Genomic DNA, 11,315 nt, shown 5'->3' with positions numbered 1-11,315 from the left:
TATATATATATAGGATACTTGAATATGTGAGTTACACTGCTGATGGGCCTGAATGCAGATGTCAATGGAACTCCTCATTTTACTCCCAATACAAGAGGAAGTAAACGAAAGCAATAAAAATAAACACTCTGAGAAACGAGCGGAATATATGGGAACATATATTTCTAGACAAGTAACACTGCAAGACTCACAGCAGGCGCGGGAAGAAGCAGATGAAATGGTGGCTGGATGGAATACAAGAGGTTGGCTGATAAAAGAATAGAAAATAGCATCGTTGAGTTGTTCTTGTTTTGTGATTCCTTCGGGTATATACATATATATTCTTTTATTTGTCTTCTGAGGTATCTGAGCTTACTTGTTTCTTGACAACAGAGTGGGCGTGTGATTTATTTTCGCTTTCAAAAGGACAGTTGCCGTGTCATCTGGTCAATGTTTTTATTTGTGTGTTGCTTGTTTCTGTTGTTGTTGTTGTTGTTGTGGTTTTTTATTTATATTTCTCTTTGAGTGCGTGCATCTCCAGCCGTACTGTATACGGGCCCACTTTGCCCTCATTTTCTCCACTTCAACACGCACAAACACATTCCTTTTTTTTTTCTTCTCTCTTGAAGTACTTATGTACATATATATATATATATTATATATATATATAATATAGCTGCCCATTGACGTGATGTATTGAGAAGGTCGTGATGACTGAGACTCACATTTACTCTTTTTTTTTTCTGCGTGTTGTTACTGACAATTTGTTTTTTATTTTGCCTTTTTGTTCTTGCGTGTGTGTGTTTTTCTTTTTTTTTTAAAAAGAAAAAGAAAAGCACTTAAGAGATGAACCCAACGGCGGTATCCCCATCACTAGAAAAGAAAAAAAAGCAAAAGACAATTTCTTGTTTTTTTTGTTGTTGTTTTGTTTTCTTGCCTTTTATGTGTTTGACGCCTTTTTTTTTTTTATTATTATTATTGTTATTGCATGTTTCAATTGTTTACTTGTATTCTTTCTGCACGTGCCTTTTTTGTTTGTTTGATTTTATACTGTTTTGTTGTTGTTTTCTTTTTTTGCGTTTGTTTGCAGTCTCAGCGCATGCCATGATTATTTGTACTTTGGCAGTGCACGCGTGCCCACTTTATATACATTAATTCACTCATACACGTGTGGGCTACGATGTACACTTTGCGCATGACAGCACATAATGCCCGACCGCGGGCGGCACCCGCAACACACAGACTAAGAGGGAAGAGGACAAAACTCATTTCGCAAACTGCATTGTGTGACCACACAAATGCAAAACTAAAAAGTAAAAAAAAGAATGTTAAGAGTATGAGGGTAGACAGGGAAGCGTGCACTGGAAACGAACAGAAGAGTGGTCACTGTACGTAAGCAATGAGGGAACAAGCATAAACAATAAGTTGACGTGTGAGCACGTACACGAGCCTTCATGTGTGTCGCGACTGAAAGGCAGGGAAGTAAGAGAGGCCCTCTGCACGCCCACACGGCAGAAGCGCGATGGAAAAAAAAAACGGGAGGAAAACCGGAAAAAAAAAACAAAAAAACGAGGAACGCTTCTTTTGAGAAACGAGAATGGGGACGGTGGTGACGTCTGCCTACATGTTTTTTGTGAGTTATGAATGGAGCGAAGACCAGAAATGCGCATTGTTTTTTGTTGTTTTTTTTTATCTATCCAGTTTTTTTTTTTTGGTTAATTTTGTTTGTTTCTTCGTTTTTAATTTCTTCCCACTACTTAAGGCGTTTCGCTTTTTTTTTTTTTGGATTGGATTGTTACGCGCCTCTGTGGGTAGTGTGTGATTCGCGATGTTTGGAAGCAGCAGCAGCCAAGCGAGGAATGTATTTGGGCATATTATTCTTGTCTCTCCGCCACTCGCTTCATTGCGTTCCAGCTGTGGGTGTCGAGGGTTGGGGTGGGGGGTGCGCAGGTTCCGTGAGGCAGTGCTTGTGTGCATGTCTCTCTTGAGAGCGGCTATTGAGCTTAAGAAGCAAAAAGAAAAAAAAAGGAAACAACACAATGCAGAAGCCCTTGGAGTAGCGTAAGTTGCTTCGACAAGGTTTGTGATTTACCGCCGCGATGGCGTACGTTTTTTCTTCGTGTTCTCATTGTCCAGTCCGTTTTTTTTTTTTTTACTTTCGGTTGTTTAGTTTTTGCCCTTCTTTTTTCCATTCTGCCGATGCACTTTTTATGCATTTGAAAAATATGTGACTTCGTGAGCGAGATGGTTTCTTGTCTCCGCACTCAGAAGAAGCACCATCATCATAGAAGAAATGAAGAAGAAGTGACTTCTTGCATTTTTGCGCCGAAACCCAACGGCGCCGTTGGGAAGATGTTAGTGTGTGTCAGTTGTTGTTTCAGCGAAACACAAGTTCTGTTGTGCATTCCGTCTCCCCAGTTGTACACTTGCCTGTGCATGAACCTTGCTTAAGGGCGTGGTCATGTGCATGAGAGGGGAGAACGGGAGAAGCAAAGAGGTAGTGTGACTGAACAAGCGACGTCCATGAATGGGCACTGTGTGAAGAAAGGAGCAACAAAATAAAAAAAAACTATGGAGGTGGGACAGGACAATGGTGACAATGGCATTGGATTGAAAGACTTAAAAAAAAAAAACATTTTACAAAGCTGATTTCTCTGCTTTATTTTTGTTTTTATGAATTACTTTTCTTTGTTGTTGGTAATATTTATTCATCTATTCTTTCGATGTATACTTATTCTCCAGGGGAGGTGCGTGTGTGTTTTGCCGCTTCTGTTTTTGTTTCTTATTATGGTGCCGGCTTGCTTGCCGTGCGGATGTATCACGTGTGTTTCCATGAGTGTGCGTGTGGGTGGGTTTGCCGGCACCCACCACTGCCTTCCATGTTTTTCACTCTCGCCATACTTTGCTCACGCATTTACAAATGGACTCTCTGCCTCGTGAACGTTTTTTCTTGCTTTTTTCTTCTTTGTGGTCACTGGACCGACGGAATTAAAAGGAAAACAAATATTTTCAAGGAGGGCGTCAACTGCGCCAGTGATTTTTTTCTTTTTCCCCCTGCGTGTGTGTGTGTGTGTGGCTTTGCGTGGTTACAGAGAGGCAAAGCAAAGACCAAGGTCAAAGACAAAAACGCAAAAACAGGGGCTGGTGGGAGTGGACATCACAAATTAGGGAATGCAGCCGTCAACAAACGTGTCTGCGCCAAACGTGACGACGTCAACGGCTGTTGGTTCGTCAGTGTCGCTGCCGAAGATGGTTGAACGCACGCTGTCACTGGCCAAAACGGTGGGCCGAAATGTATCACGGGCTGCCGCCAACAGCAGCATCGTCAACGATGGACGGCGGGCGCACATGAGCACCTGGGGTGCAAGGAGGCAGATGTGTGACGGGATGCATGGGGAACCAAGCGGAGAGAGCACGACAATGCAGGGATTTAACGAATGTCAGGCAGTGCAGGGTAAGGAATTCAATGGACTGTTGTCGCCACCTTTGTCTGGGAGCCTTAGGGGCGGCCACCTTCGGTCGTGGACGCCCTTTGCCGCGTGGTTTGTTGGCCTTCTTCTCTTCTCGGTGCTTGCGGCGGCGCTTACGTACCGCTTTCTGCGGTCAAGACGCTCGTGGCGTGATGATTATGAGGAACTCGTGGAGGAGGGTGGCCTGGAAACGGCGGAGATGGGCGACACCAGGGCGTCGAGTCGGCCGGATGGAAACGCCTCACGGCAACGTTTTCTGCAGTCGCGCCGGGCGGCTGCACAGAAGTCGTACGACACGGAGACGCCCACAAAGTAGGGAGAGTGTTTGGGGTGGGGCCTCGGAGGATAGGAAGAAACAACTAAATGCACAGGGCGAAAAGTGCAGACCGCATATTTTTATTCGACTGCACGGCCAGCGTAGTAGTGTGGCCTGTGTAGAGGCAACGGAGGCGCAGCAGTGCTGTGGTCCGGCGCTCCTTCCAGGAACGTCAACACTCGCAGGCTGCACAATCACAACGGTGAGCAATTGAAGGGCACGTGGCTCACTCCACCATTAATCGGTGGTACAGAAACAAAAAAAAATGGAATAGAGAGAATCACGAACGTATGCGGAATTTGTGCATTGGAGGGCAGCTGATTATTATTTTGCTTCTTCTTTTTTTTTTTGTTATTATTTTGCTTTTACGTGCATGTGTTGGGCTGCAGCACCAGCTGCGATAAGCGTGAAAGGCGGCACACGATTGTACCTTTCAAAGGGAGTTTGGACAAAAATAAGGTGCAGGAGGAGAGGTAGGCAGAATGGTAAGGGCTATCGTTTTTTTGCTACTGTGTCTTCAGTTGCACCTCTTCCTGCAGGTTGCCTCTGCGGAGACCAGCTATACCACGGCTGGGCTGCCGCGTGAAAAGCCCCATGGCCCAGGTTGGGGATACGCCAACCTGTCTGCGTGGCCAAGGTTGTGCCGAACAGGCAAACAGCAGAGCCCTGTCTCTTTCTCCGAGCTCAAACCGCATGAAGTGGTCTACCTTAAGGGCGCCGAACCGCTTATCTTCTCACGCGGATGCACGTTTGCGGCAGAGAAAACAACGCTTAAAATTTTAAACGAAGTTAATACTATATCTGTGCGCTTGGTTCCCCTTAATGACCCGCGTGATGAGGTCCCAGGCCCCTGCACTGTCCTCGACCCCATAGCCCCGGATTTGCCTGAATACCACCTTGTGTCAATGCATTTCCACTCACCCGCGGAACACGTCTTTCCACGCGCGGCCCCAGACGCGGAGCTGCACCTCGTATTTGCTCAGGCGCAACCATCGAAACTGGGGCGTCTTATGGTAGTTGCGGTGCAGCTTCTTGCATCGGACAGAACAAACACCACCTCGGTGGCAGAACTGCGCCACATCCTACTTGATGGCCCACTTCCCCCGAAGAACGCCTTTACGACATGTACTTTGGAGAAAGATCTCGCAGTTGAGGGACTACTACCACGACGCAGAAGTTTTCTCGCCTACACTGGATCACTGACTACACCCCCGTGTACTGAGGGGGTTCGCTTTATTGTCTTGACTTCCCCGCAGCTTATGCCAAGGGAAGCATTGGAGATGCTCAACCTGGCCTTGATGCGGGCTCGCTCAGGGAATCACGACGGTAATCGCAGACCAACACAGCCGCTGAATGGGCGCGTGGTGTACCGCTACGTTGATAGGAGTCACGTGCACATGTCCAAGGGAGACATGAAGGATTACTTCCCGTACGGGTTTTCAGATGCAGGAGTGTGGGGTAGTATAAATTTAACGACAGCAGCAACATCCGATGGGGTCGCCAGCTCACACCTCACTGCTCCTGGAGCCAACAACGCGTACGAATCACGGGGAAAATTTCATGCATGGCCCCGTTCATTGCAACAAAATGAAAAAACAATCATTATCGCTGCTGCACTTCTCCTTTTTCTCGTAGCAGTTATCTTGTACTGCTGGCGAAATATTAAGTTCAGTGCCGGGGTCGGGGAGAACGAGGTGGAATCGCTGCTGCGCGTGCCAAGCGGATACGGAACGAATCGTTAGGACGCTGGGCCACAAACATGACCGTCTCTTTGTCGAGGAAATTGGGTTTTGTTTCGTGTGTGATTTTCTCTCCCCATTTATGTCACCTTTGGTGTGAGCATAAGGTGGCGGCAAAGCAAAAAACAAAAATAATAATGGATTAGGCGTAAATGAAAGGACGATGAAAGAAGAGCACGACCACAAACCTTTTTAGACCAAGGCAAAGAAGGGAAAAAGGTAGGCAAAAGGTACCGACAGAGCATTTAGGAAGAGGAGAGATGAGGGATTGGGAGGGGGTGGGTGGGGAGAGTACGTATGTGTGTGTGTGAGAGAGCACGCTTCTCTTTCTCTCTCACTCTCACTCTCACTCTTTATGTGTAGGGCAATGTCGACCGACACCCTTGAATTTGTTTATTTTTTGTTTTTCGGTTTGTTGTCGCTATTTTGGATCATTATGCATCCCTGTCTCTATGCCTCTCTGCCTGTGCCTTTTGTTATCCATCAGTTGGCCTGGCCTTCGTATACGCTCAGCCGTGCGGCTCAGCTCACATGCATGCATTAACGGAAAAGGTGTAATTTATGTTTCTCCTTTTTTTTAATTTTCCACATCTTTTTGGTTTCCTGGGAACCATCTTCCTGCACTGAGACCCACTGGGTGCGAGTACTTACAGACTTGCACACGTACAGAGTGAGTGAGAGAGAGAGAGAAATAGGAGCAGGCTCTAGCATCGATACTACCATTATTGTCGCTGTCGTGGCACACATAGAGAGAAAGGTGAGAACACACACACACGCACAGTTAGGAAAAAGAGGAGATTAAGAGTGAGGGAAGAGTATCCATTGCCTTTTGTTGCTATCCTGCTTCTGCCCAAACATGGCCTTGTCCCACCTTCTTGCTGTCTGCAAGGACGCGGTGTGTGTTGCAGAGGATTACGGTGTTGCTTTTTATGCTCCAAAAAATTTAAAGAAATTTCGTGTGGAGTCACTCAGCGGGGCGCGTGTTGTTGGGTTGTATGTCTTGGCAAGCGCAAGTGGTGAAATGCACCTTCATGTCGTTGACGCGGAGGCCAATTGGTTTTTAATCTCTCTTGCCCATGTGGAGGTACGGGCATCTTCCTCCATTAAGTGGGGGCACGATTCTTTGCCGGAGCCTGAAAACAGGCCGGTCGTCTCAAATCGGCGAGGTTTGATTGACAGGAGCCGCAAACAGAGGGAGGGGGACATTTTGGAAGCCCACTTTCATGAGGCGGGAGGGGAACTTCATTGTGCCCTTCTCACAACCACTGGAGTCTACGAAGCGTCACTGCGGGACACGTCTTTGATAAGGGCAGAGCAGATAATATCTTTTTCAATTGCCTTGCGTGATTGCACCATGGCAACAGGAAGGTCGACTGGTCTGGTTCTTGTGGGTCAGCGAGGTGGGAAGTGGGCGCAGTACTCCCTCCATGGCAATCGTGATGTCCACAACCCCAGGCAGCTCTTGTTGCCTATAAGCATTCAGAGTTTAACCTGTAATCCAGTCCGCAACTCAGTGGCTGTGGGTGGCACACGCGGGGAACTGATAGTTTTTCCTTCTGTTACCGAAAGTCATCACTTCTCGGATCATTGGCATCATACCCCTTTGACCGCCTTACGATTTTCAGTAGACGGCAATTCGCTCTTCTCAGGGGCCAGGGAATCGGTGATGTTAGTGTGGAATATGTCTTCCTACGCCTATAAGAAGATTGGATGTAGCCTAGGACCAATTCGTTGTATTATGCCTTCTTCTTCGTGTGGCTCTCAACTTGTACTCGCCTGCGCAGAGTCAACGCTTGCCACGCTTGACCTGCTGCAGATGAGGGTGGAAAAGTTTATTGAGGGTGTTCAATGGTCAACAGGTGAGGCCTGCAGTGGACTCGTTGTGGGACGCTGGATGGGGCAAACTGCCGTGATTCTTACTGGTTTGCCCAATGTGTTGCGTGTGTGCGATCCCTTTACCCAGCAGTCACTCTATTCTCTTCATATTTCCTCTCAGATGGAGACTATTCCCATTCCCCCTCGGCATGGCATTCAACACGTGGGATTATTGAACGATAACCGGACGATTGTGACGTACGAAGAGTTTGCAGGTACGTCACTTTCTCCCCTGCTGCGCTTCTGGGCGTATGACACAGACAGCAAACAACATGTTGAGGTACAAGCCATTTACTCGCCGCACAGTAGTTGTGTGATTGCGCTACAAACCGATGAGGTGCGTAAACGCGTTTTTACGCTCTGTGCAAACACGATGAAGTGTTGGGGAGAGGTAAGTGAGGATGTGAATGACGCCTACGCCACAGGACAGAAGAGTTGGGTGAACAAATCCTCCTCGGCAACGCCATCGCATCTTGTACAAGATATGATTCTCTCCACGGATGGCTCGTTGTGCTTTGTCTCAGATGACAGTGTACATATATATAGTATAGCCAACGTCTATCCAGGTCAGCCTTGGCACCGCCTACTCACACTCACGCAGTTGTTTTCTTTGGAGCCTCTGAAGGAGCTGCAGCTGTTGAACGACAACCGAGTTGTGGTGGCTCATGATGAGACACGGGTGTATTTTTGGTCGCTAGTCGCACCCCATCAGCCTGCAGTCGTCTGGGAGGCGAATCCAGCCAGCGTGAGAGCGATGTGTTCCTGTTCGGCCACCTCTGTTTTGGTGGCGACCAGTGATGGAGGAGTTAGAGAACTGTGCGGTGTAGGGCAGCTGATGGGGGAACAGCTGAGCCAGCACGTCTCAGCGGTCATCCCGCAACGCATTACTTTCATGCGGTGTCTTCCGGGGGCGGGGAAGGAGCGGGTGGCGGTGGTAGATGAGGTCTCCGGCTTCCGTGTGCTGCACTTCGCGCTGGAAGCCACCAACACGAAGAAGGGAACAGAGGGGCAGGCTAAACAAGACGACATGTGGGTAGGGCAGGTTGAGGGAACCGGCGGTCTTGCGCCGAGTGTTGACGTCCACGAAAAGCAACTGGGGCACTTCTTCCACGACGTTGCTCATGCCAACAAGTCGTCGGACGTGGGGAGGGAAGCGTCGTCGCTTCGTGCAGCCCGTCTTGCGACAGAGGCAAAGAAGTGGCTCGGGGAAGTCCTGGCGGATTCCGCCTACACGGCACCGCCCATGAGCTCTGTTCTCTCATCATACCTCAAGAAGCGCTCTGGTATCCCAACACTGTGAGCACGTGCGGCTGCGGTGGGTATCCCCGAGCGAAAAGGACATGGAAACGGTGGAAAAGGCACGACAGGGAAAAATGAGCGGAGAGGCAAACCAAAAATGTACCGCGACGGGAAGGAGAAAGGGAAATTATGGGCACAACAACGTAAGAAAGGAAGAAGTAGAGGGAAAAAGAGGAAACACGTTTAAGGAATTTCCAGTTAACGAGGAGCGGGAAATAAAGGAGAGGATCCAGCTGTTAATGCAAACTGGCGTACAGTTTGGCTGAAGTGCCACATTTTTATTGTATTCACTTGTGTGTACGTGTGTTTGCTTATTTGTTTGTTTGTTTTTAGCTTTACTCCTGCCATTCTGGTCGCTGCACTTACCCGTTTTTTTTTTTTTTCTGTGTGTTCTTGCTGCTGCCCATTTGCGGCGTGTATCGGAGCGGAACAAGTTAGTAACGATCATCGGATGCAGCATGCGGCGACTTTAGAGGAGGAGGATGAGATCCTGCAAATACTTCGAGGTTGCTCAGTACACTTGCAGTACTTCAGCAATGCTCAGCGCTGCACGCCGACCAAGCTTCAGCAGCAGCAGTTTTCTCAACGGCTGTTGTTGCTCTATTTTTCCCTTGTGGGACGCGATCTGCTTGGGGAGAATTTGACGAACGACCATGAGTTCTCGAACACGGAGAGGCGCAACGTGTTTGAGGAGATGCGTCTTTGCTACAACACTGAAACTGGAGGATTTCATCCGGTGCCTGTAGACCAGTACGCCACAGGTGCCACATTGGCCATGACGCACTGTGCGCTTCACATGTTAAACCTCGTCGGCCTCCTTCCCGAGGCCACCAAGAAGTGGCTTTGCAGAGAGAACGTTATGTCTTTTGTGACGTCATGCCAAGTTGGGTCCGAGCGTTCTCTCTTTGGGGAGTCCTTTCGAGGCGCTTTTCAGGCGGCTCCGGGTATTGCAGAGGTGGATCTTAGATTTACCTACTCCGCTCTTGTTTCCATGGCGCTGTTATGCTCACCGTCGCCACTCGCTGCTGTGCCATCACTACAGAACACCCTCCAGGGGGCCGTCGCCTTCATTTGGCGTTGTTGGAACCCACACGAGGGTGGATTTGGAGCGGTACCTGGCGCGGAATCACATGGAGGAATGACTTTTTGCGCGGTGGCATCGCTGACGTTGGCTGGCGCAATTTCGTCTTTAACGCGGAGACGCCGTCGCTTACTGGTACGCTATTGTACCGCTCGCCTTTCGGGGGGGCCTGACGATCATGAGGTTGTTGGCTGTGTGGGGGTCCGTGTACCAGTTGTTGGGTATCAAGGGAGACCCCAGAAGGACTGTGACACCTGTTATGCACACTGGATCGGCTCCACTCTTCGCATTCTCCAAGCTCACGATAACTCCGTGTTTCCCGTGGATGTTCTTCCTGTCCTTAGGTTCATTGATGCCTGCGTTGATTCCCGTCACGGTGGCATGTGCAAGACCCTTGGTATGGGTCCAGATATTGTCCACGCATGTCTGGGGTTATCGGGTCTTCTTCTACATGTTGATTCTCGTTGTTTATCGAAGCTGCTACCGCCACATCCCGTGTACGGTTGTTCCTGGTTTACTGTGCGAAACACTGGATTGCCTGAACTTTTGTGTCCTCCCACAAGCGCATTGTAGCGTTAGCGGTATTTTTAATGGGCGGATGAGCTACATTTTTTTTTTTTGTAAACTGTATGTATGCAGCGTTGGATAAACGTTTGAGAAACAGTTTGCCGTCTCATGTTTTGGCCTCAGGGAGGCAGTGCGGGGGATGAATAATCTGCACGTCTGCAAGGCTCTGTCTTGTCTCGAATGACTGCCACTCTCATCGGTGTATCATATAGGGGATTTTGCTGCGTCAGTTGCCTTCCCCCTCCACGCACACGCACACACCTTTTTTTGTTTTTTTTTGTTTTAGCTTTTAACGTCTAATGTTTCTTTTTTGTTGAGGTTTCACGATGACGGAATGAACATTATCCTCTCATGCAGGGCGTCTGAACTAGGCTCAGTGAAGTCGTTTTTTGGGGTGAAGCGACTGCTCGCGTCTGCTGTTGTGTGTGCCGCTGAATCTACTGCTTATTGTGTCACTCAAGTCGAATCCGCCTTGAAGAACTGTGGATGCCGTACCCATGGGGGTGGTGGAAATGCGGTGGAGTATAACGTGGAGATTGTGACCATTGGTGTCGATAACGTTGTGTTGGAGGAGCTCTTGTCGAACAGCGTGTCTCGCCAAGTTGTGTGTGCGTGCCTCTGTGGGGTAGCTTTGGTGGCGGCATCGTTGGTGATCTTTCTGGCCCATTGTGATGTTCGGCAGAGCGGGGTTGGCGTTACAGTGCGATCGTTTATGCAGGCCACAGGCTGTGGGGGCGTGTGTCCATTCCCAGCGCCGCCGAGTACAACCAACTAGTAGTTGTGGTGACAGGCAGCCCCGTCCTTCTGCCGTGCCGCCCGCTTTTCCTCCTCGCTCCAGCGGCTGAGCCTTCAACGAGGGCAAGCATTTTATGCGGTGAATATGTGGTGGTTGCAGACGACACGTGCTCAATTGTTTGCTTTTGCTGTGGTGGTGCGTGACGCATGACGATTTTCTCCTCATCGCGTTGCGGTTTTCTCCGTGCGTGACA

At 49.0% G+C, this 11,315-nt stretch overlaps 5 protein-coding genes across 5 annotated transcripts, besides 13 other annotated features; all 5 read left to right on the top strand.

Annotated features, from left to right (window-relative positions):
• Positions 1–430: 430 nt before the first annotated feature.
• Positions 431–485: a microsatellite.
• A 134-nt stretch (positions 486–619) lies between these two features.
• Positions 620–654: a microsatellite.
• An 88-nt stretch (positions 655–742) lies between these two features.
• Positions 743–798: a sequence feature (GA-rich).
• Positions 799–854: 56 nt separating this feature from the next.
• Positions 855–880: a microsatellite.
• Positions 881–1,648: 768 nt separating this feature from the next.
• Positions 1,649–1,728: a sequence feature (A-rich).
• Positions 1,729–3,034: 1,306 nt separating this feature from the next.
• Positions 3,035–3,054: a microsatellite.
• A 19-nt stretch (positions 3,055–3,073) lies between these two features.
• Positions 3,074–3,107: a microsatellite.
• A 43-nt stretch (positions 3,108–3,150) lies between these two features.
• TraAM80_00803 (uncharacterized protein) lies at positions 3,151–3,765 on the top strand (the record flags this gene model as incomplete). Its single annotated transcript, XM_029377871.1, has 1 exon — positions 3,151–3,765. One exon carries the CDS (start codon positions 3,151–3,153, stop codon positions 3,763–3,765), a length of 615 nt encoding a protein of 204 aa, XP_029242274.1.
• A 321-nt stretch (positions 3,766–4,086) lies between these two features.
• Positions 4,087–4,132: a sequence feature (A-rich).
• A 115-nt stretch (positions 4,133–4,247) lies between these two features.
• On the top strand, positions 4,248–5,507 carry TraAM80_00802 (putative carbonic anhydrase-like protein; the record flags this gene model as incomplete). Its single annotated transcript, XM_029377870.1, has 1 exon — positions 4,248–5,507. One exon carries the CDS (start codon positions 4,248–4,250, stop codon positions 5,505–5,507), a length of 1,260 nt encoding a protein of 419 aa, XP_029242273.1.
• A 319-nt stretch (positions 5,508–5,826) lies between these two features.
• Positions 5,827–5,857: a microsatellite.
• A 314-nt stretch (positions 5,858–6,171) lies between these two features.
• Positions 6,172–6,202: a microsatellite.
• A 158-nt stretch (positions 6,203–6,360) lies between these two features.
• TraAM80_00801 (NET1-associated nuclear protein 1 (U3 small nucleolar RNA-associated protein 17)) lies at positions 6,361–8,679 on the top strand (the record flags this gene model as incomplete). The annotated part of the gene is made up of 1 exon (XM_029377869.1): positions 6,361–8,679. The coding sequence occupies one exon, from the start codon at positions 6,361–6,363 to the stop codon at positions 8,677–8,679; it is 2,319 nt and encodes a 772-aa protein (XP_029242272.1).
• Positions 8,680–8,969: 290 nt separating this feature from the next.
• Positions 8,970–9,007: a sequence feature (A-rich).
• Positions 9,008–9,129: 122 nt separating this feature from the next.
• Positions 9,130–10,332, top strand: TraAM80_00800 (geranylgeranyltransferase type I beta subunit; the record flags this gene model as incomplete). Its single annotated transcript, XM_029377868.1, has 1 exon — positions 9,130–10,332. The coding sequence occupies one exon, from the start codon at positions 9,130–9,132 to the stop codon at positions 10,330–10,332; it is 1,203 nt and encodes a 400-aa protein (XP_029242271.1).
• A 256-nt stretch (positions 10,333–10,588) lies between these two features.
• Positions 10,589–10,610: a microsatellite.
• Positions 10,590–10,642: a sequence feature (A-rich).
• Positions 10,643–10,660: 18 nt separating this feature from the next.
• TraAM80_00799 (putative Trichohyalin) lies at positions 10,661–11,101 on the top strand (the record flags this gene model as incomplete). The annotated part of the gene is made up of 1 exon (XM_029377867.1): positions 10,661–11,101. The coding sequence occupies one exon, from the start codon at positions 10,661–10,663 to the stop codon at positions 11,099–11,101; it is 441 nt and encodes a 146-aa protein (XP_029242270.1).
• Between the last annotated feature and the right edge of the window lie 214 nt (positions 11,102–11,315).

The sequence above is a fragment of the Trypanosoma rangeli genome, assembly GCF_003719475.1.
Source record: "Trypanosoma rangeli strain AM80 chromosome Unknown Tra_15.4_contig_00015, whole genome shotgun sequence".
Taxonomy (NCBI): domain Eukaryota; phylum Euglenozoa; class Kinetoplastea; order Trypanosomatida; family Trypanosomatidae; genus Trypanosoma; species Trypanosoma rangeli.
The sequence above is the reverse complement of the archived record's forward strand: the minus strand, read 5'-3'. Positions and strand labels throughout refer to the sequence as shown.